Source organism: Convolutriloba macropyga, chromosome 2, assembly GCF_964194025.1.
Source record: "Convolutriloba macropyga chromosome 2, txConMacr16.3, whole genome shotgun sequence".
In the NCBI taxonomy this organism is placed as follows: domain Eukaryota; kingdom Metazoa; phylum Xenacoelomorpha; order Acoela; family Convolutidae; genus Convolutriloba; species Convolutriloba macropyga.
The window spans coordinates 75,416,676-75,441,346 of NC_134469.1; the positions used below are offsets into that span (position 1 = coordinate 75,416,676).

Below are 24,671 nucleotides of genomic sequence, written 5' to 3' on the forward strand. Positions count from 1 at the left end.
AAAAGGTGGTGGTAAAACATTTCTTAAATAGGACTAGGAAAAGGGTTCGAGTATATTATCCTCGGAGGGTGTTGGTATCCTCATCGTGCTTGATCGCGGCAGAAAAACACTGGCTCAATGTCAATGTCCTGCTTTCGATTTTGTCAAGGACACTACAGAACTCGAACAACACACCAACTTCTAGATTAATTTATTCGACCAAACTTTTTTTGCTTAGTGATTTTTGTTTCTCTAACAAGTGCTACCATATTACAACACTTGCTAACCTGGTGCTTTTTTTGACACACAAACATAACGAATCACCGCTTCGTTGTCCTATAACAAAGCCACGAATAGGCAACAGATTCAAAAACGCTGTAGAAAAGAAAAGAGTTTTGATCTTAGTCCGAACACGATTTTTTCACAGCCCAAAGTTTTTTACAAAGGAATATTTACCTAGAGCAGTACTAGCTTAAAAAAAGGGGACAGAGTTGTTGGGGCAGCAAAAGCATTTGGTTCAGTAGCGAACAATTAGTGTTAAGAGTCAAATTGAGTCAGACCGAAATTTGAAAAAAAGTAAGGTCTTAACAATGAGCTCAAAAGCAGAAAGACTGGTATTCAGCGGGCGTGAGATTGATCTGTTGTATATTGCTGAACAGTTTGAGGCTCGTATGCATTCTTTAAAACTTGGCAAAGTTCTTATTGGAGAAGCTACCTAGATTATTTGCAAACTGTTAGAAATAATTCTTCGAAGGAGCAACGCAGGCAAGCTATAGAGAAGGGGCGGGAAGAATTATAAGAGAAGAAGAAGTTTTTGTGGTACGAGTTAGTTCAGGTTTTAGACAAAGCATTAGTTTTTTTCTTAGACCACATAAGGGTGATGGCACTAGAGCTTGGGACGTATTGTGTCAACGCTTCAAATGTTTCGAGAGACCTCAGCTAGATAAATTGATAGCACAATTAACTAGCCTTAAAAAGACTTCAAGTGAGAGTATAGTAGATTATTTCACCAGAGCAGATGATATGCAATCCAATTTAACAGTAGTGAATGAAAGGATTAGTGAAAAAATGTTTATTTCAATAATTCTAAAAGGGCTTCCGAAGGAATATGAAAACTTCTCAACACTCGTGAACTACAGCAAAGACAAGAAATCTCTAGAGGAAATTAAGCGAGACCTGATAAACTTCGATCACGAAAAAGTGAAAACAAAAACAGAGAGCGTTTTCTTTAATAAGGACTGGAAATGTTTCAATTGCCAGAAAATAGAACACATCGCAAAAGAATGTAGGCTTAAGAAATCGACTCATGATTAACCCAAAGCTTCCCCAATAAAATGTTTTAAGTGTGGTGAACACGGACAAATTGCTAAATTTTGTAGAAACCTGAGAAAAAATTCGTCAGTCAAAACAGAAGATCCAATCAGAGAGGCTCGCAAAAATTAGTTGAGGAACAGAATTTAGAAGAAGAAGAAGAAGAAGAAGAAGAAGCAGAAAATTTTTTTTCCATTTTTCAAACGTCAAAAAACAAGCTTGCAAATGAGCTAGTTTTGGACTCAGGTGCTACCAGTCATATGATCAAGGACGAAAGTTTATTCATAGATATGGACAAGGAATATTCGGTTTCAATCACTGATGCAAACAGCATTAAAAATCTAATTAGTGGGAAAGGAACATTTGAAATTAGGGTTTTGGATTCCAATGGCTCAGAAAGAAAAAAGATCAAATAATGCGTTGCTTCTTCCGAACAACACAGGGAATCTGGTATTAGTGTCAAAACTTAGAGCAACAGGCAATGAGGTTATATTTGGTTGAACTTTGGAAATACGAACTAAGAACGGAGCAATTTTCCCTTTTGAGGAATGAGATAGTTTGCTTATCTGGAACAACTTTGATTACAAAGAAATCTCAGAGCAGTGCAATTTAGCAAACGGAGATCCCCTTAGTTTGTGGCATAAGATTTTGGGCCATAATAATGTTGAGGACATATACAAACTAAAAGATGACGCAGTAGGACTAAAACTAAGCGAGCACAACTTAACAAACTGTAAAACATGTCAGCTAAATAAATCAAAGAAATTTCCAGTACCAAAAGACTCAGGAACAAGAGCAAGCGAGGCTAGAAATTGTCCATACTGACATTTTAGGGCCAATCCAACCGGAAGCGATCGATGGCCACAGGTATGCAATAGGTTTCGTGGATAGTTTTAGCAGATATCAGAAACTTCATTTTTTGAGGTCAAGGGACGAGGCTTTTGAAAAAGTCAAACAGCACTTTTTTCACATAGGACAACCAGGACCTTAGTTTGCGACGGTGCAGGGGAATATGTCTCAAATGACATAAAACAATTATGTAGACAAAAATGTGTAAGACCTGAGTTCTCGGCACCGTACACAACACACGAAAACTGAAAAGTTGAGAAGAATTGGGGGACAATCATCCCAATGGCTAGATGCCTTTTAGAGCAGTCAGGTTTAGAAATAGAGTATTGGCCATATCCACTTAATATGGCAAGTGGGATTAAAAATTTTTGTTTCCATTCAGATATTCAAAAGACAACTTTTGAGGCAATGTACAAGAAGAAACCAAACTTAGAGTTTATCAAACTGTTTGGTTCTTCAGCTTTGGTTCATGTTGAAAAAATTTGTCCAAGTAAGATTGATAGAACTTCTCAAAAAGGAATATTTTTGGAGTCTGCAGAAAATAGTAAGACATATCTGATAGGTATTCGAAATGACAAAGAGGTCTTTAAGGTTAGAAAATCTCGGAATGTAACCTTTAACGAAAACGAAATGTTTATTGAAGTTAAATAAATGAAGGAGGAGATAGTCAACAAGCATCAGTCAGATAATGATAGAGATTTAAACGCGGTAGCCTTTCTTGGTGAATAAGTGAACAACGAATTAATACCTCAGTCTATTGGTGAAGCAATTAGGGATGAAAACTGGTACGAAGCAGTGAAATTCGAATACAACTCTTTAGTGGAAAATAAAGTTTGGCAACTGGTAGAGAACAAAGGAATTAAACCCATTGGTAGCCGCTGTTACTTTGCACTTAAGTTTGGTCCTAGCGGGGAGATAACAAAGTATAAGGCAATATTCGTAGCAAAAGGATTTAGCCAAATTCCAGGTCGGGATTACAACGAAACGTACTCACCAACAACACGCTTCTCAACAATTCGTGTACTGATAAGCTACGCACTATATAAAAACACCAAGTTGAAACAAATGGATATCAAATCAGCATACTTTAACAATGACATCGAAGAAGAAATCTTCATGCAACAGCCCAAAGGGTTCAAGAATTTTGACAAGCAAGGAAATCCATTAATTTATAAGCTGAGGAAAAGTATATATGGATTGAAACAGTCCGGTAGAAATTGGTACTTAACAATCAAAAATTTTCTCAACCAATTAGGTTTTACAGCGGCTATTCAAGATGAGTTTCTTTTCATAAAGAAATGTCAAAATGCTATTGAGGGACTAGTGTGTGTTTGGGTAGATGATATGGTGATATTAGGATTGCAGAAGGACTTTTGTGAGAGCTTTAAAAACAAAGTTAGTGGGCGATTTCAAATTAGCAAATATGGAGATCTTAGTTGGTTCTTAAATATAAAAATTGAGCGAACAGAAAACGAAATTAAGCTAAGTGAAGAAGCTTATTTGGAAAAATTGCTAGAAAAGTTTAACATGAGCGAATCGAAAACACTGGAAACAACATTGGATGTTAGCCTGAAACTGTCAAAATTAGATTCACCAGAAATAGGCAGCAATGAGCATAGTGAAACTCAGTCATTTGACTATAGTGGTATAGTGGGATGCCTGAATTATCTGGAATAAACGAGTGGACCAGATATTGCGCACGCAGCTAATTTATTAAGTTCTTTTGTTCAAAATCCTGTAAAGCGACATTGGAACGCTGCAAAATGGTATTTACGTTACCTAAAAGGGACAAAATTAGAGAAGATGTTTTTTAGAAAAAGTGAGGAACTGGAGTTAAGAGGATTTTCAGACTCAGATTGGGCAAGCATCATAGACAATAGAAAAAGTACAAGTGGCTTTTGTTTTAAACTTAATAATAGTTCAGGTGCAATCAGTTGGGCTAACAAGTTACAAAAGTGTGTATCTACTTCAACAGCTGAATTTGAGCTTAACGCCGTAGTCGAGGCAAGTAAAGAAGCAAAACATTTAGAAAACCTATAACGAGAACTAGATTTATAAATCCAGTAGCCAGTAAACGTCTTTGTAGACATTCAAGTTTGTATTGCTCTTAGTAAAAATACGATGAATCACGGAAAGACAAAGCACTTCGCACTAAAAGTGCACTCCATTCGGAATTTAGGAGAAAGCCAACTATTAGAGCTAAACTACTTACCTACCGATCGCATGCCGGCTGACACAATCACAAAAGCATTGGGGAGGAACAAAGTATTACTTTTTCGTGATGTCCTACTCGGATCAAACACTTAAAATGATTGGAGGAGTATTGAAAATATAATGTTAATTGTTTAAAATATGAAAAGATATACGTACCTCAATCGACGTGTTGATTTATATCTTGGTTATGTATGAAATGAGTTATTGCAACATTGAGCTAACACGTGCTATTTATATCAGATTTATCCCCAACTTTTCATATTGTTATGTATGATTTGTTGACCCTTGATCTTTTGGAGAATTAAATTATCAGAGAAGATAGCTAGTTAAATCGGATGTCATAGGAAGTCAAGAAAGTTATAAATTAAATGTGATCACCATGAATGTTAAAGTGCAGTTATTTGGGGTAATAAAGAGGGACTGAATTTTGTGTTAATCGCCACAATTGTCAACCACTATTTCTAATACAACTATTTGATTACAAGCTTTGTCTCTGCGTTCCCATTAGCCGACAGCGATTACAAATTGCATTAGAATTTTACCCGCTCTCCAATTAAATAATGTCCAAATGCATGATCGATAAATTCAGTCTGAATTGCTTTCCAATCATTCGCAATTTTAACATGTTTTACTGGCACTGGATTTCAGCCCAGAGAAGATTAGTAATCGTTATTAGCAAACTGATTACTAAATTCTGAAATTTCAGTAAAAGATTCTCGTGTTATTGACCTGTTATCTTAAAGAATGTATTCTGATTAACCTAACCTAAAAAAACTATTCAAGTTAAATAAACTTTATTTAACATCTGGTCATTATGATAAACGCAACCAGATACGGCCAGCAGCAGACACAGATGACACAACCCAGATACACACGGACAACCCATTTACTGTTGATTGCAACCCTGCTGACTTCTGGACAAGGATATTCAGTTTTAATTGACTCATAGACAACTACATCAGATTACAAAAATATAATTTTATTTTGGCAGCACAACACACTTAACCCAGATGTTTTTTTGCGTACAAGCAAAACAGAAAGAATGCAGCATGCAGTATATGACGAACTTCATTTCAACTTAAAATATTCTTACCTTTTGCCACGTGAGTTTAAAATTGTACATTACCAGAAACACCTTATTTATATCATAAAGATGAGCCCTAAATAGACAAAAGAAACTATATTACTTTAATAGCTGTTAAATATTATGTGCACTGCGCGCCGTTTAGCAGATTTCTAAGCTCGCTTTGTAAAAATCTTCATTGCCGGTATCTTGAGGATCAGATTTGAAATTAAGAAAAAATTTAAACCTTAATGACGCAATAAAAATTGAAAAATTTATATGCTTGATTATGTCAAATTTTGTTGATAAAGTAATCACAAATCTTCGATCAACTGAACAATATTGATTTATAATTACAGCTGGAAAGTCTTTACGATAAAAATAACTTCTTTGTCTCCAGGATTTTTAAGTTGTCTGCGGATAAAAATCAACAAAAATTTATTTTACTTACCTCGCAGCTTATAAATTTGTTTTTAATAAAGAAAAATGTATATCAAGTTTTTTATCTTACAGGCTAGCAAATACTTCTCAGATTGGCCAATTTGTTCATAACTAAGCCCTGTTAAAATTCATTTTGATAAGAAAACAAACAAAAATAATTTCCTTGAAAAAACCTCTCTTTCTATTAGTAATATTCAAATTACTCTATAACAACAGCGATGACTCACAAAAATGGATCAAAATAATTTATCAACAAAAATTTTTATTGGCAGAAAAATTTGTTAACATTCAATTTCTGGAACCGTTTCCTCGATTGGACACAAAAATACACCAACAGTTGGAAAACTTTTAACTGCTCTGAAACAGTTCTTAGCATCAATGTGAGTTTGGATGTGATCTTAAACATATGAAAGCAAATGAAATTGGCTTGACCTTCATTAATTTGACTGAAAATGTTGAAAAACAACTAATTTCAGCTCAAGATGATGTTGAAGATATCAAGGCCAAATTTACAAAACACGAAAAGAAAAAAAATGATTTGGGACAAAAAGTGTTATCAAGACAAAAACGAGGACCAGTTCTTCTTGCATTTGGAGCACTAACAGCAGTAACTGATGGTGCAGGCCTTGCTTGTTCACTGGGATGCATTTTTGGATCAGGCGGAGTAACAGATCAAAACAGAAAAGAATTTAAATTTGCTTTATTTCAATTAGAAGAGAATAACAAGCGATGGAATGAAATAAAGGGGAAAATGAACAATGAAATGTTTATAATTGCAGATGAAGTGAAGAACGTGAATAGTTGTAAACGCAAAATTATAGAAACTAAGAAAAATTATTCGGAAGTTCCAGATAAAGCAGTTACTTTAATTCTTTATAACTCTAGATTAATGATGGCTTGCAACCAAGTTCTATATTCAAGAGATCAAATGTTACATGTTCAGACAAATTTAACTGGATCGTTGTCCGTTCTCCTGATTGAAATTAAATCACACAGAACAACAGTTTTTAGCTACAAGTATACAATTTTAAATTCAGTTATTACAATGTTCAATAAACTAATACCAATGGTTTTACTTCCAAAAACAGCTCTTGAAGAAATTCTAGAAGCAGTGGTAATTTGGCAGACAAAAGCAATTGAACGATTACTTTTGGCAATAGCTACAAGTCTGCTCTTAGCGTATTACGATACAAAAATTTTCAGACATCTTGACGTACAGGAGGATGGAAAGTTCTTCACTTTGGCGATTCCTTTTGTGACAAAACCAACTGTTCTTAATCTTCTCAGAGCTATACCGTTTCCGATGCCCAATGAAGGAACTAATCTTAAGAATTTTATTGCTATAACTGAATCAACTCCTAAAACCGCTCCTCTATTGCATGATGAAATTGACAGGTGCGCAGGTTCAAGCAGTTTTTTGTTTGCAATAATTGCTTCTCGCCGGAAACTGCTCATGACACATGCCTAAGATCATTTCTGATTGGCAAATATTTTATAGCGTTACAAAATGTGTTATAAAAACTGCCAGTAGTGGAAAAAGCTAGAAACACTGGAAATGGAAATTGGATGATCACTTCGTCAACTCCTAATTTTGATTTGTATTTGAGCACAATGAGTAACAATGACCCACTGACTCGAACCAAAACTCGCAGAATGTCAAGTTTTATATAATCCAATTATGAGTGTGGAACAAAAATTGCAACAACTTATCATGAATGCTTCAAATACACGCCTTGACATAAGTCCGACTGATCCACTCCAACATTTGCTTGAGAAAAAAGCAACGATTGATAATTGGCCTCACTTAGCAACAATAGCACAGCTCGCCAACAATTCATTGAAGATTTTCAATTGAAAATTTCCGAAGTGCCTGAGTATCAACGGGTCTCGCTCGATAAATTGATGAAGTCTCTAAGCCGATATTGCGTGAGATGCAAACAGTTCGTACCAGTCCAAGTAATAAATTCACACATGCTAGAGCATGGAAAATGTCAATCATTATTGGAATAGCGTCATTCATAAAATCAATTATTTTACATTTTTTAATAACTAATTAGTTCACAAACATGAAAAACGTTATGCAAAACATATTAGATCTTAATAAGGAATAATACCTCGACCACTACTAATTGTTACCGATGATGAGTATCAAATTCTCAACATACACCCAGAGTGTAGAATGTTGAAAAAGAATGTGGTTATTAATCAAACTCAATCAATGTCTGACCTCTCATACAGTGGAATTGTTCAACCAACTTCTGCTCCTCCGATGGACATGAACCTTTTTTTGTCAACAACTGACGAACAATCTTAAGCAACTATAGATGAATCAGCGAGAAAAAACATAGAACATACTCTTATTAACCACAAGCTTAATCTTTACAAAAATGTCTTCACAAGGTAATAAAACACAAACACGAAAGTTATTACAGCTTCAATGTCATCTTCAAAGTACCTAAAAGATGCACAATAAAAACTTATGACAGAATTAATTTTCAAAATTGATTAAATGCTTTTAATGGCTACAGCTAAAGTGCATGAAAAGCAAATTGAAGTTTCTTAGAAATATAGGATAAAATTTTATACACTATCATGTAGTAAAATTATTAAAGAGGCGCAGTGTCATTGGTAAATTTTACACATATTCTCCCTGAATGTATTTGATTGAATTTGAGATTTAATTGCTAGATTGTCATTGGATAAATTTGTATTTAGTGACTTACTAAAAAAGTAGAATTGTTGTTTTTAGAAGTTGATTGAATACTGCAGTTTGGAAGATTGCGAAAGTTGGATTTTTTGGAAAGTTGAATATATTAGCTGAAGAGGATCTTTTTTCGTTTGTGCCCCCCCAGCTTAGTGGGTGCATATTATTTGCAACCCCCAGAGGCACGTGCAATATTTTTACATAATGATTTACTATGTAATGACACGTGCTCTGTAACTGGGGGGAGCATAACGTACTGGGGGGGGGGGGGGGCACAAACGGAAAAGATCCGCTGAAGAAATCAGTTGAATTGATTGAGACTGCATCGAACCAGCATCTGAAATAAATATGCTAAACAATCATTTTATGATTTGAATATGAGACATAAGTACTACAGTGCTATATTTAAGTGTCTTTGCCAGAACTTTTTCTTTGAAAAGTAAAGGTAAATTCATGTTCCATAAGTTTGTGCCTCTAAAATTCCTTGCTTTCCTCGGCAGCATTATCCGGTGTTCTAAAAGCCATTCTCAAACAGTATATGGCAGGGACAGTCGGACGTATTTAGTAAGTTACAGTTTCCTCAGTGTCGTGAGTAATAGGGAAACTGCAATTTTCACCCAAAAGTGCTGTGGCGTTCAATGAATGATTTGGATCCCCTGCGACCGCACGAAGCGTAGCCTACCAGTACGTTGTCTTTACTTCTATCAAAGAGAACCTAAAAGCACTATATTGGCCTCTTTTCATCTCTGAGCGAAAGCTTTTTCTATCAAATCGAATCCATACCAGTTTTCTGAAATATTGAGTCTGAGTAATGATCATTTTGATTCCTGTGACCTTTAGTACATCCTCTATCAAAATGTTGACATGCAATCATAGTTCTGCTTATAGTCCCATACAGCAAATCAAATCATGTTGCACCACACCGCCTCCCCTTCACCAACCCCTTAACGATTAAGAGCTCAAAACGTTTGGTTAGTGAATATAACGAGCGTCATTTTATGAGACACCTACATTCAATTGCAACACTGTGCGTGGCAGTTCGCAGTTGACAGTCTGTCCGGATCTATTCCGTCCCTCCCCCCCCCCCCCTCAGATTAGTGGGCTTATATTTTTTCGCCCCCCAGGCGAACGGGCTATTTTGTTACAAAGAAACGTGCTATATAACAATATATAATTTGTAACTGGGAGGACGAAACAGAATAGATCCGTCTGTCCTGTACCCTTAACTGGAAAAGGATATGAGTGGTAGGAATGGCAGCAAGCTCGAGAGGAAAGTCAATACAACGATCAATAAGTTGCTTTCTCCGTGTATAGATTGCTAATGACGGTCAAACTGAAAACTGTTAAGACATCGCATGGAGTTATAAGATCCCTCAGATTCAATGAAGCTTGTGAGTACGTGCTGTCAACGGGAAATGATCGTTCAATTCAGTTGTGGAATCCGTTGACTGGTGCGTTGCTGAAAACTTACACAGGGCACAGTCAGGATGTGTTGGATGCCGTTTCATCCTTTGATAACTCTGAAATAATCTCGGCAGGAGGTGACAAGGCGGTGTACCTGTATGATGTTATAACAGGAGTTATCAAGCGGAGATTTTTAGGTTTTGCGATAAACTGTTTTTTTATGTAATTCAATTAAGTTTTATCAGTTGGTTGTTTACATTTTTTTTGTTCAGAGCATCTGAGTAAAGTCAATTGCGTCAGATATAATCATGACTCTTCAATTATTCTCTCTGCATCTGATGACAACACAATCAAACTGTGGGATGCACGCTCCAAAAGTAATGCGTCTGTGCAGACTTTAAGCGATGCGTCTGACTCTGTGACGTGTCTGGATACTTCGGAATTTGAGATTCTTGCAACTTCGCTCGACAAAACTTGTAGAACGTACGATATTAGATTGGGACAATTAACATCTGATTTTATAGGAAATGAACTTACATATGGTTGCTTTGGAGGCGATAATCAGCTTTTATTGCTGGCTGCACTTGATTCGAGTCTAAAACTATTCGACCGAATGTCAGGAGAACTTTTCAATGAGTACGAAGGCTGCACTTCATCTAAATACAAGTTGGAGTGTTGTTTTGCTGTTGATGATAAGCTGATTGTCAGTGGAACGGAAAATGGGAAATTGTTCGTATGGAATCTCATTGACTCTTCTGTGCTAACCAGAGAACCTTTGACCCAGGTTTCTTCCCTTTCCAATAAAATATTGAATATTTAAATGCATGCGATACCAGTTATTCATTTATCCATTTTAGGAATCGTCTGCGATTACATCAATTTCCAATCACACAAAAGAACCATGGGTTATCGTTTCTCAAGGCTGCTCCTACCACATAATCGATTTATCTTCTGTCTCTAAAGCAGGCAGTCATTGAAGAACTTTGTTTTGGATTACGTTACATTTATCTCTTGTCAATTTTTTAAAAAAATCATTGTTTTTTCAGGCTATAATATTTGACCTGTTTAATTGATGTAAAAGGTTTACCAATCAGATAGCTCCAATTGTGCGTTTTACGCAATTTCATGGCGGATTTATTTAACTTGTTAGCGTGAGTTTTTCACGTTAGTGACTTTTTTGCATCTAGTTAATTTGGAAAATCTAATTTGCTCTTGTACAATTTTAGAGCAACTTGTACTGAATTAATCTTGCTAAAATTAGGCGGTAATATACTGCAGAAAATCGGTAAATTGAACTCAGAATTTGTTCATTGATCTATTAAAATTAGGCGGTCCATGATAAGTTTTATGCCTGCACCTGGCTTCATAGACCTCAGCTGCGGCTAAAGTTTAACTATTTTCGTTTTACTGACAACTAATACCACGATAGTTTGAGAGGAACTTGACAATCGTTAGTTGTGTTCTGTTTAACTGCACTGTTAAACTAGCGAGCTCAGTATATCTTGTTAGATATCATATATTGTATAGTTTTCCTCTTCTAGAACCATTTGCGGATCTGATTTCTTCACAAATTGTGGTTGAAGACATTCGGATTTATTTTTTTTTCAAGATGATCGACGACTTTCATTTTCAGATCACCAATGAACTCATTGTCTGTTGTTTGATATCGCCGCCAAACAATCAAAGAATTATCGGTATGTATACTTTGCCTGAATTAATTATATAAAATTATAACCTAAATATTCATTGATGTTTAGGACAACGAACCTCCAAAGATTACCAAGTTGTTGTTTTTTTGGAAAACGCATACAAAACTTCTGCAATGATGGACAGTGCGAGTAGCGTGGAAACAACGAGCAATTTAAAGCATAAATTGCCAAGTGATAGTGATGAATGCCTAGTAAACTTGAGTGAGTCGAAGTCCCTAACACCTTCCGCCTTAGTAGCCACGAGCAGCAGCAGTGGTAGCTCCTCCCTTACGTATCATTTGACAGACTCCGTCGGTCCTGTGAAGAAAGCTCGTACCTCACAAACTGTGCCTAGTTCCCCCATTTGGCAAATGTCACCGAGCCATGAGATAAGTTGCGATTGGATACCTCCTTTTGGTATTAGTGGGCTGAGCAGTCCTGGTAGAACTATAGGCCATCAAGTGGCTGCAAGGCTGAAACGCGAGAGGGATTCTCTGTTAGAAGAGTGGGTTGTACAGATGAAGAGACGTCAAGATGCCCAGATGAACAAAAGCAGCGGTTCTAATCCAGACAATAAATCAGTAAGAATAATTATATTTAATATATGATTTATAACTACATTTTCGAAACTACACATTTTTTTTTGCGTTAAATAGCTCGAAATTTTTACCGTAGAGGGTCGTTTTTACGAATTTTTATCATTACAATTGTTAAGCACTAACTTTTAAGAGTTATTATCTCGATGTTTTGGAGGTTAATATTAGGAGTAATTAACTAGAGTTATCGTCATTTTTATAATTAACAAGGACATATTATGGTTGTTTCATAATGCGATTTTAGCGGATATAATTCCACTACAATTAGCTAGTAATAGCCTTTAATTGAGCGGTTCAGGTCCACCGCGTGCCTTGTGTTTTAATAGCTTTTCACTGCTATGTTTAAGTTCCGTCAGTGTCTATTATAACTTTTGGAATTTAAGAAAGATTTTCCAGTTCAATCTTTAATTATTATATAAAGAATTTCAAGAGAAACAACTAAAAGTTTGAAATTTTTATCAGTATTTTAAGACTAAGTTATCAACTGATTGTCAGGCTGGTTATCCAGTGTTCTCGTGATCGTCGATTCCACAGTGTTGTACCTCGGGCTGTATGAGTCCTTCGCAAATATTTACTGATCTCCAAGTTGGACAATTTGCGGCTTTTGTACGTTTCTTGATGTTGATTGAGTACATATACATTTTTCGTATTAGCACCTACTTTATCAGCATAATTACTTCACCCAGTACATAAATTCTCTTCACTGTATTTACCAGTTATACAAATTCACCGAACTTAAATATTTAGGTTAATACTTAGGTTCTTGGGCACGTAATATGTTTATCAGTAACGTATCAATCTGCGGCTGTTTTTTATAAACATAAGCAAATTAATGGTTACAGTCCTAGATAGAAAGGTTGGCTAAATTTGGCCTTGAGAACAATTTGAATATGAACTAATTTACATCTATTTATATATTTAATATTACTTTTTTATAAGGAAAGTCATCACTTAACTGTGAGGCACAAAATAGGGGCGTGTAAGAGACAATTCATTACACCTCGTGCTTTGATTTGCAATTTGCAAACATGGACGTTCAAAAACTCAAATGTTTTAAATTAATGATGGGAAACATAATTTGGCTTTTTGTCTTAAAAAACTGTTTTTTCATGTGATGTACCCATAGATGAATGGCATCGTCAAATTTACAAAAAACTTTGGACATCTATTTTTAACACAAGAAATAACATTTTCTACAGGATTGCAAGTTAAAAACTTGAGCCAGCTGACACGTAAAACTCCAATATTGTCGTGCGTGTTCTTTGTTTGTGCGTGATTTGAATCGATCTTTCAGAATTTAAAGCTGTTAATTTGATTCACTACAGTTTACTAAAAAAAAATTTACTGAAATTGGTTCATTTTCAAATTTTTTTCGCTTATTAGAGAATAAATTTTTCATGCATCTTACCAGGTTTTTACCACCACTGAAGCAGTGTACATTTAAATAAATTTCCTTGGTTATAGCCCCTGGCGTTCTTTAGCAATTCGACCGACTTAAGTCGGTTTTTGTATTGAATTTTTGTTTTAAAAATCTTGACAGCAGGACGCTATTGACCCAGTGTATTGATTGCTTCCTTTCATTGACTTGTGTATTATTGCGTTTTCAGAGTACGAAGTTCTTTGTTTTGTTGAATAGAGCAGCGCTATCACAGTTCTTGTTTTGGGTTTGCTCTAAGTGAAACAATTTTTTAAATTTGTAAATGCATCGAAAGGAAATGGTTTTAAAAAGTAAACTTAAAACCTGTCACGGATGAACGGAATTTCGACGTGACAACCCATGAAATCTAATACTTAAGACGTGTCAATTGCATATTCAAAATCAACATCTGACAGCTTTTATGGGCTCTCTGTTTTTAATTGCTCGTAAAAGAAGTTTGCAGCAATTATTTTTTGTCCTGTTGATCTTTTTAATGCAATTTTTTGCGTGACCGATTTTTGGTCTGACCCGTTTGACTTTTCGTCCTCAAAAACGAGATAGACAGGTAGCGCCCAGCAGGCATTAAGCTCTCATAGAGCCTTTCAGCTCACTGGTCGTTAAGTAATGGCACCGTCCATGCCGTAATGGCACCGTGCAGCCAAAAACCGCCCTCCCACTGTTGCCCCCCCATCAGCCTCCCCGGCGAACACCCCGCTACGCTTACCGCGACCCTTCAAGTAAGCTAAAACTGGTCTCTCTAAACCGTGGCTAGCGACTGACGAAGCCAACCACTATTCTCCCGACGTTAGTCGGTTATGTTTATTGTCTAAGTTGGGGCTGTATGGTTTTGCTTGGGCCTGAAGAGATCTACAATGAAGTATAAGAGTGGCATAACAGGCACCGGTTTTTAAATGCTCGCGAACAAAGTAAGCAATTATTGTAACCGAGTTTCTTTTTATTCGAAATGTTTACCTAGTTTACATAGTTGTCGCGTGACATAAAGTGCGCTCTAATTAGCAATTTCAATCAGTTGAACTCAAGTGGCGGCAGTTTAATAAGATTTTCCTTTTTACTTTAGCGAATAGCCTATATAAGCTCTGGTAACATAAACTGAAATCAGTGGAAAATTTATTCCCCGCTACACTGGTTGATGCAGTCTAAAATAAAATCCAGCTCCAGTCAGTCGCTTGAGGGCAGTTTGTCTAACTTTATAAAACGTGCGTGAAAAACCTGCCGAAGCATGGAAATTTTAAAAAATGTTTTGAATTGTTACCAGTTTATGTCCGGTTGTGATAGAATCATATTTTATTTTCACGAGCCGCTGAGGCTTGATCATAGCATGCAATGACAATGGTTATCCTGATCTCTTTTTTACATCAAACAACGGTTTGTCTTAGACTATAATATATGCAATATCGAGCTATTATTGGCCTTCCCTTGTGCCAATAATAGCTCGATATTGCATATATTATAATCTTAGACAAAAACGTGTATGATGTAAAAAAAGAGATCAGGATTTTTGTGCCGTAGTCAGAATTTTTGTTACGACCATTAAGGATTTCTTTCCTTTTGAAGTCAAAAATTAATTTCACGTGCTATGATGCAAAATACTCAAGGGCAGCCGTCTTCCATGAGTATTCATAGTATATAAACTATGTGCGATAATAGGTCAATCTTTCTGAAGGAAAATAATTCAATTCAATTCCCACAAACGCATCAAATTCTGAATATACCTCACAAATGTCATTAAAAATTGATCAACTTTAACACTATCTTGCGTGCTAAATCAGCCCAATTGTTAAATCCACTATTATAGTTGTAGTTTTTATTGCTGAATAATATAGGAGGCGTCAATTGTGAAATTTTGTTGATTTGATGAAGATGAACTCATTTATTAGTTCTGCTGCACTTGGTAATCCTTTTCATCACCACGAAGAGATTATTTGAAGGTAGTCATTAGACGCATGAATAAGTTTTTTATAAGAGTGTTGCTCAAAATAACATCTCAGCGATGATTAATGGTATCTTCGTTCTCTTATTATTTTCAGAATGCAGGTCAAACTTACCGCTGCTTTTTCTGGCAACATACCAGTTCTGTTATATCTGGTCGCAGCAATACGTCGCATATTCGAGCGCCACATTTAAGCTGACATTTTAAGTCGCGTTTGCCTCTTTAATGATATACAAGGAGGCTCGGTAAAGTGCGATCGCACATAAGTTTCCGACCCCGCTCATCCACAATTTTGGCATAATTATCTACCAAATGAGGAACAGGTAGAAAAACCCAAAAATTCGAGTATTGTTCAAAAAATGGGTGCATGAACGAAAAGATAGCCTCCAAAGCAAATAACTCAGTGGAGTGAGAAATGATGCATTAGATTAATCAGATATGCCAATATTAAGATAGCGGGTCAAGACGAACAGCAAAATGGAAAAAAAAACAGCAACAAACATTAATTACATCAAATTAAAAACCACAACTTATAAAAAAGTCAAAATAACGTCAGATAAAAGTGAAATCAAACAACATGACATAAAATTCACCAGAAAAAATATGGGACGAGTTCATAATAAGGCTTAGTAACATTTAGACAATAAAGAACAAAAACAGTAAAGTTGAAAAATTCGCTTATTTAAAAAAAAATAATTTCAAAATATTGAAAACCATTAGAAATAAACTTAAATATCCCTTTGGTTTACAATTACCAATGTTTTTTATTGAATGCAATTAAGAACTATTGGTATTCAATTTTTTAAGCGGTTAAAAAGGACAACAAATTGACAACAAGCAAAAAATCAATTAAACTTGCCAGAAACAATTTCGAAGCCGTAAAGCCATACTTTGACCCTCAAAATATGATTGATTGCGCCCTCTTCGAACACCGACAGTGAAGTATGCGACCTCTCATTAATGAGACTAGGTAACAAGTAGACAAAAAAGAAAAAAAGGCAAAATTAAGTAAAATTTGTTTTTCGAAAAAAATACATGAAAGCCATTTATTACAAAATGAAATGATTTATTAGGTTCGTTTATTCTTCCAAAGGAAACCTTTCAGAATTGTAATTATTCAGAATATGTCTTACGTCTACAAAAAGAACGTCATATATGAAAAAATAATTTACTTTTTTTGTGAAAAACCCGTGTCGAAGCCAGCACCTATCTACTAATATTAGGATTTCGGCTCATCTATTCTTCTAAAAAAAAGCCAACGAAACCTCTTATTATAAATGAAATCTCAAACGACTAAAAATAAGTAAAAAAAAATTGAAAAAATTTAAAAACTTCAGTTAAATTCTTCTAGAAAGGGTTTCCGAGCCGTTAAAACCATAATCATATCTTAAAGGATTTTAATGTTCAATTTTGCCTTGTTTTGAGCGCCATTAATGTGATATGTGAACCGTCAATTGCGTGATAATGTGACAAATCTAGAAAACATGAAAATGGGCAAATACCTAAAAATAATGTGAAATCTAGTAGTATCAGAGCCGGAGAACCATAACTTAAGGCGTAAAACCGCAATAAAGATTAAATTTGAAATCAGTAGAAAGGAAAAGCATTCTTTCATTGCTGGAACTAAGCTACAAGTTGACCAAATTAAAAGAAAAATGAAGGCAAAGTTCAATAAGTCGTTTTTTATTCAAAAATCAAATATTTTTCAAAGTCAAAACGACCATGTTTTCAAGCAATAAACTAGTTAGATTAATTTGGAGCTACTTAGGAAGCCAACTGGACCTATCATTAGAGAGTTTTGATTTGAAATGTTATATTTATGAATATAAAAAATATCGAAATTTTTTTGATAAAAAAGACCGACCGATTATAATCCGAATTATTTTTGGATTGTAGCAGTCCAAGATTGGTCCGAAACTAGCTCTGCTAATGATATTCGTCCTTTAAGAACACTTAATTTTTCTAGTGTTATAGATATAGATATTTTCTTAGGTAAATAATCGAAAGTAATTGCATCCTTTTTGATAATCAACGAATAAAATTCGCAAAAAACGGCAACGTTTTAAATACAGAGCACTCGCAACGAAAATTATAGAACTAACCCCCTTGTGAGTCTACAAACTTTGTGTTAGTGTTGTTTGGGTGTGCACTTCGTGCAGATTTAATCAAATTAAACGAAAAAAAAAACTTTTTTCTAGCTTTTTTTGATGAAAAAGTTTGAATTTTGTGAAATAATTAGCCAGAATTTTTGACAAAAAATCCAAATAAAAATAGCAGACAATTTTTTTTGTCTTGTATCAGCAAAAATAAAATCAGCAACACTCTTGAATAATTTTCAACAAATTTTAGCAAAATTTGCGAAATTTTAGTGAAAAATTCCGAAAAATGTGAATAAAAACAACGGAATTCACTCTATTTTCTCAAAAGTTTAAACCTCGATAACTCCCTGTAGAAAACGAAAATAAAAAAAATTTTCTAATTCCGTGCTCTACGCTGGACAAGCTTTCTAATGATACCAGTCTCTACTCTCTACGATAAATATATCGATCGGCCAAAATTGTCTGTACAAAAAACCCATGTGTATATAGTTCATCCCCCCGCTCAAGAGGGGTCGCATCAAAAAAGTGAGTACGCCATGCCATTCACTTACAACATTTTTATAACTAATTTACCGTTTTGGAGTGTTTTTGACAATATAAACTCGAAGGCTTGACTTTTTAACTTAATTTGCCTCATCGGCTTCTTGATAGGGGAATGAAAGTTTAAGCGCTTAAATTCCACTGCATATCGACATTTCGATGGCAGCTTTTTTCGCGTTTACTGGATTAATATTTTGTAAAATTTCTAGAGACTGACGTGTTACTATCAGGCAAAATTGTGGTTGCGTCTAGCTCATGCAACAACAAACCAGTTTTTTTATTGAACAATTTTCGAAAGCAAAATCATATTTAATTTTTTCTCTGCAGGTTATGAATTCACTGCAGTTACATCTGATTTGTTCTATTCTCTATGAAGCATCGATGATCAAAAGTTCTGAAGGATATCATTCTTTAGAGCTTCTGTTCGAAAGAAATTGATGTTCAATGCCCCTGTACTATGTGAAATTTTGCCGGAATGTTTGACAAAAAAACTAAAAAATAGACAAATTTTATCTTTAAAAATAAAATCAACAACACTCTCTGGAGAAATTTCAACAAATTTAAGCCAAACTGGCGAAGTTTTAGTCAAAATTAAGAAACATGTGAATAAAGTCAACGGAATTCTCTCTATTTTCCCAAAAGTTTAAACCTCGATAACTCCGTAAAAAACAAAAATATAAAATCTTTTCAATTCGATATTCTACGCTGGACAAGCTGTCTAATGATGAACTCTCTACAATGAATATATCGATCAGCAAAAATTGTCTGAAGAAAAGCCAATTTGTATCTGATTTCTCCCCCCGCTCAAGAGGGGTCGCAACAATGAAGTTAGTTTGTCATGCCATTCAATAACTTCATTTTTATAACTAATTTACCGTTTTGGAATGGTTTTTGACAATATGAAACTCGAAGGCTTGACGTTTTAACATAATTTGCCTCATCGGCTTCTTGATAGGGGAATGAAAGTTTAAGCGCTTAAATTCCACTGCATATCGACAATTCGATGGCAGCTTTTTTTGCGTTTACTGGATTAATATTTTGTAAAATTTCTAGAGATTGACGTGTTACTATCAGGCAAAATTGTGATTGCGTCTAGTTTATGCAACAACAAACCAGTTTTTTTTATTGAACAATTTTAGAAAGCAAGATGATATTTAATTTTTTCTCTGCAGGTTATGAATTCACTGCAGTTATATCTGATTTGTTCTATTCTCTATGAAGCATCGATGATCAAAAGTTCTGAAAGACATCATTAGTTAGGGCTTCTATTAGAAAGAAATTGATGTTAATGTCTCTGTACTATGTGAAAATGTAATACTTAAACTGAAAAATTATCCGTGTGGTCACCGATGAATCTTGACAAAAAGTTCTCAGCTAAAAATCCATTTATAAGAAACGCGGAATTAAATCACGCAAAGTAATATTTGTCTCCTAAGACAAAACCGCATTTGTGTTAATTTTGTGACAAATTTTCGCTCCATTCTACGACTCCTGCTGATGGTTCGTGTACAAAAAATTTTTACCAGATAGAAAACTCCAGCTGGATTTTTTACTGTATTTATTTGAAATGTTCTGTTATTTAATTAATATGAAAAAGATCGAAATTTTTTTAAATAAAAAAGACCGACTGATTACAATTCGAATTATTTTTGGATTGTAACAGTCCAAGATTGGTCCAAAACTAGCTCTGCTAATGTTTTTTGTCCTTTATGAACACTTAATTTTTCTACTGTTATAGATATAGATATTTTCTTAGGTAAAAAATTAAAAATAATTGCTGCCTTTTTGATAATCAACGAATAAAATTAGCAAAAAACGACAAAGTTTTAAATACAGAGCACTCGCAACGAAAGTTGAAGAAGAAATAACCCCCTTGTGAGTCTACAATTTTTGTGTTATTATTGTTTGGGTGTGCACTTCGTGTAAAATTAATCAAAGTAAACGAAAAAAAATTTCGAGCTGTTTTTGATGAAAAAGTTTGAATTTTGTGAAATATTTAGCCAGAATTTTTGACAAAAAAAAATAAAAATAGCCGACGATTTTTTTTGTCTTTTAAAATAAAATCAGCAACACTCTTGAATAATTTTCAACAAATTTTAGCAAAATTGGCAAAATTTCAATGAAAAATTCCGAAAAATGTGAATAAAAACAACGGAATTCACTCTATTTTCTCAAAAGTTTTAACCTCGATAACTCCCTGTAGAAAACGAAAATAAAAAAATCTTTCTAATTCCGTATTCTACGCTGGACAAGCTTTCTAATGATACCAGTCTCAACTCTCTACGATAAATATATCGATCGGCCAAAATTGTCTGTACAAAAAAAACCCATGTGTATATAGTTTCTCCCCCGGCTCAAGAGGGGTCGCATCAATGAAGTGAGTACGCCATGCCATTCACTTACTTCATTTTTATAACTAATTTACCGTTTTGGAGTGTTTTTGACAATATAAACTCGAAGGCTTGAAGTTTTAACTTAATTGGCCCCATCGGCTTCTTGATAGGAGAATGAAAGTCTAAGCGGTTAAATAATGTCATTCCACTGCATATCGACAAATCGATAGTAGCTTTTTTGCGTTTACTGGATTAATATTTTGTAAAATTTCTAGAGATTGACCGGTTACTATACGGCAAAATTGTGATTGCGTCTAGTTTATGCAACAACAAACGAGTTTTTTCGATTGAACAATTTTCGAAAGCAAAATGATAATATTTAATTTTTTATCTCAGGTTATGAATTGACTGCAGTTATATATCTGATTTGTTCTATTCTCTATGAAGCATCGATGATCAAAAGTTCTGAAAGACTTCTGTTCGAAAGAAATTGATGTTTAATGTCTCTGTACTATGTGAAAATGGAATACTTCAATTGAAAAATTATCCGCATGGTCGCCGATGAGTCTTCACAAAAAGTTCTCTGCTAAAAATCCATTTAAAAGAAACGCGGAATTAAATCACGCAAAGTAAATTTTGTCTCCTAAGACAAAACCGCATTTGTGTGAATTTTGTGACAAAATTTCGCTCCTTTCTACGACTCCTACTGATGGTTCGTGTACAAGGAATTTTTACCAGCTAGAAAACTCTAGCTGGAATTTTTACTCTATTTATCTTAATTCCTAATGTTTGAAGTTATATTTTAGTTCATTGATGTCATTAATTGTCGGCCAGAGATTGTTCGCGTACTAAAAGCGCGAACCAGCTTTAAGTTGTATCAGGACTAAACTACCGAAGGCTTTCGCAACGAGCCAACTATCATTATCGAAAATGTGTGATCTCTGAATAAGTGTTTGTGCTTTAGCGAGAAGAATTGGAGCAGATACGATTGAAGGTGAAGGAGGAGCTCAGCGTGGAGTACGACAGACGACTGTCTGAGGTCGAGACCCGACTCAAATCCGAGTTGGAGACTTTAGAGGCGCGCGAGGAGTCGCTGACGAATGAGCTGCAAGCTAAGGACACTTCGCTAGAGGGCGAGAAGAGGAAGTTGAAAGAGACTATGGACATGTTAGAGAGCGAGTTGCAGTGCTCAATTTGCTCAGAGTTGTTCATTAATGTGAGTCCTCATTCCTCTGTTACGAATTTTGTTCACTTAATTCGTAGAGAATGGGTGATGGTCTCCAATGTTAATGTTTCTTGCTCTCTTTCGTCCGCAATCCACAATCTCTTAACTTTGTTCGCTGCCGAACCTTTTGTCAATGCAACTTTGAAAAGTGAACATTTTGATTTTTTGTGAGCATATTTTGATTTGTGAACATAATAAGTGAACATATTTTGATTTTGTTTTTGAACTTTTGTTTTTGCTTGAATTACATTTAGTTAAAAATTATTGTTTTACATGGAAGCATTTTTGATTGAAAATTGAGTAGAATTCGTGGCTTTTGCAAGCCGTGAACGCGATTAGCATTTTATTATTAAAAATGTTACAAAAATCAAATAACCGACTCTAGAATTGATTGTATGACAGTAAAAAAGTTAACATGAGCTTTTTTTAATTGGCGTAAACTGTGAAGTAAGGTTTAATTACTTAATATAAGTATAATGATAATAAATAGTTAGTTTAGTAAACTGTGCGCATATTAAGATAAAATTCTTGCTTTAATAGAAAGACCGCTAGAGCTGTCAAGTCTCGCCTTTCTCTAAAAACAACATGGCTTAGTTTCTGTCAGCACGTGCTCTGATACTGCACTCAAATAACCTCCAGTTCAAAAATACCAATTTATTCAGTCACGTGAAAACATTAACAATTCTTTCTGTTCACGTGATTGTGCTGCTTTTGTTCATTCCTCTTCAACTACAGAGGCAACACGCTCTTTTGTGTTCTATTTCCTTCGTAAAACGAGATAAATTGGTGCTCCTAGCAGAATTCCTAAGCCGACTAATTGAAGAAATGAAAGCAGGATAATTTGAATCTCTTCTTAAAATTCGTTGAACAAAGATTTTTAATAATAAAATTTAAAAAAATGTGATTTTAGTTTTGAAAATCTGTGGCTATAAAAATTTGTGCAAAAACGTCATCCTTGCTGAAATTAAGAATTTGGGTAACCAAATGAGTGTTAAAGGTATTTAGTACAATTATGTTCAAACTATTTGTATAATTTCAACTTTAAAGTTGAAATTTGCTATCTCTTGGTTTAAAATATCAGTGTAGTTCGAAATGACAAGAGATGTTTATTGCCTTAAGATTAAAACGAATTCGTCTTAATCGGCTTTGTTAATCGACCTCTAATATTGCTCCGAGATACGTATGTTCGAATTGAACGGCTTTCATGTGTCATGTGACCGATAGAACTCGTTGGTATAGTGGTTCGCTGGTATGGATTTAATTCAGAGCTGTTCTCAATAAGTTACAAAACTATGCGCGTGGTCAGTGTCTTTATTATGCGCATGTGTTCTAGCTCTGAAAGCAGCACATGGTACGTAAGTAATGAAAGATAATAAATAATTTTGAATTGGTAAAGTGTAATTCCTTTTTGCATGCTGGAAAACCAACATTCGTAACATGCTGCAAAACCAAAAAATAACAATAACAAAACAGTCATATCATGTTGAGAAATTAATTCAATACTTTTTCCTGTAAGCATTGTCAAAATCACTCGCGTTCTCTGGTGACCTCATTTCATTGTGGTTTTGGTACTGAACTTGCCAGAATTGACAATCCAGATGACTCAGAGGTGCAAAATTTTCGTAAAAAATAACATATTTGAAGAGTAAATAGGTTCGTTGTCCTAACAGTTCCAAGGTTCGTCGTTTCTAATTTAATCAATTGGAGAACGCGCCTGAGTCGAATAAGGATTGTTCTAGATCTTTTTCTAGTAAAAACCTTAAGAAGCGTCAATTAAAATACAAACTGTTGACGTACGTTGCTAAATTGAAAGATAATAAAATAATAAATGAAAGACAAACAAAAAGCCTGATGAAAAGTGCCATGTAATCATGAAAATATTCAAAATGGTCAAACGTCTGATTTTCTCTTGTGTTACTTTCTTCATAAAAACAACGGCTACATATTAATGCTGGAGCCCCGATGTTAACATTCCCAAGTGTTAAAGAGTACTTGAGTGACTTTGCGATGAGAAAATGCAGCATCAAGATACATGAAAGGAAGAGATACCAACGATGAGTATTACTCTTGAAACTTTAAAAGTCGGTCTAATTGAGATAGTGGATTAATATTGTTTCGAGTCTCTTTTAATGATAGAATTGGACATAAGAGCTGATTTTGGCCGTTTATTTTTTGCTTTTTGTTCCGACCCTCTTGAGGAGGGCATAACTATATACTCAAATGGGTTTTTTTGTTCAGTCAATTTTGACCGATCGATATATTCATCGTTGAGAGTTGTGAGTGGTATCATTAAAAAGCCCGTCCAGCCTAGAATATGGAATTGAAAAGATTTATTTGAACTTCGTATTCCAGAGCGAGTTATCGATGTTTAAATTTTTGTGATTACTAGACCGATTTGCGTTATTTTTGTTCACATTTTTATGGAATATTTGCCTAAAATTTCGTCAATTTTGGTAATGGTAATTTACGAATGGTGTTGTTATTAGCCGCCACGTCAGCCTCTCAAACGGCTATTATTTAGGTGCTCTCGTTTTTTGCGATTCAAAGAATTTGAATTGTATTGGGGCGTTGTCTTTTTTTAAAGATCTGTTCACACAATTTCATGATTTTTGAAGTCAAATTGGAGTAGTGATTTTGGTCACGCCGAAACAGGAAGTGGAGCGAAAAGCGAGTGGTTTTGCGGTGTCAAATTTTTCACTCTAATTTTAAAGTAGAGTGAGAAAACGTGTTTGTACAAAAGATTGCTTTCTCTAGTGTTTTTTTTGTTGACATGCGGTAATTTCACTTTGATTTTTACTTTTTTCGATTTTTTTATCGGCGTTTTTTCTAAGTGGTTTTCCCAGTCCCTTCTAGGCCC

At 34.7% G+C, this 24,671-nt stretch overlaps 2 protein-coding genes across 2 annotated transcripts in view; both read left to right on the forward strand.

The window, feature by feature from the left end:
* Positions 1 to 24,671, forward strand: part of LOC142334998 (uncharacterized) — a 253,501-nt gene that overhangs the window by 108,692 nt on the left and 120,138 nt on the right. The window lies entirely within an intron of this gene.
* LOC142334703 (WD repeat domain-containing protein 83-like) lies at positions 9,761 to 11,279 on the forward strand. Its single transcript, XM_075382945.1, has 3 exons — positions 9,761 to 10,162; positions 10,238 to 10,749; positions 10,823 to 11,279. Exons 1-3 carry the CDS (start codon positions 9,883 to 9,885, stop codon positions 10,940 to 10,942), a joined length of 912 nt encoding a protein of 303 aa, XP_075239060.1. The 5' UTR covers positions 9,761 to 9,882; the 3' UTR covers positions 10,943 to 11,279.

Coding starts and splice junctions, on each gene's coding strand:
- LOC142334703 (XM_075382945.1), top strand. CDS start 9,883: ATGACGGTCAAACTGAAAACTGTTAAGACATCGCATGGAGTTATAAGA. Junction 10,163..10,237: donor TATCAAGCGGAGATTTTTAG/GTTTTGCGATAA, acceptor TTTTTTGTTCAG/AGCATCTGAGTAAAGTCAAT. Junction 10,750..10,822: donor CCAGAGAACCTTTGACCCAG/GTTTCTTCCCTT, acceptor TATCCATTTTAG/GAATCGTCTGCGATTACATC.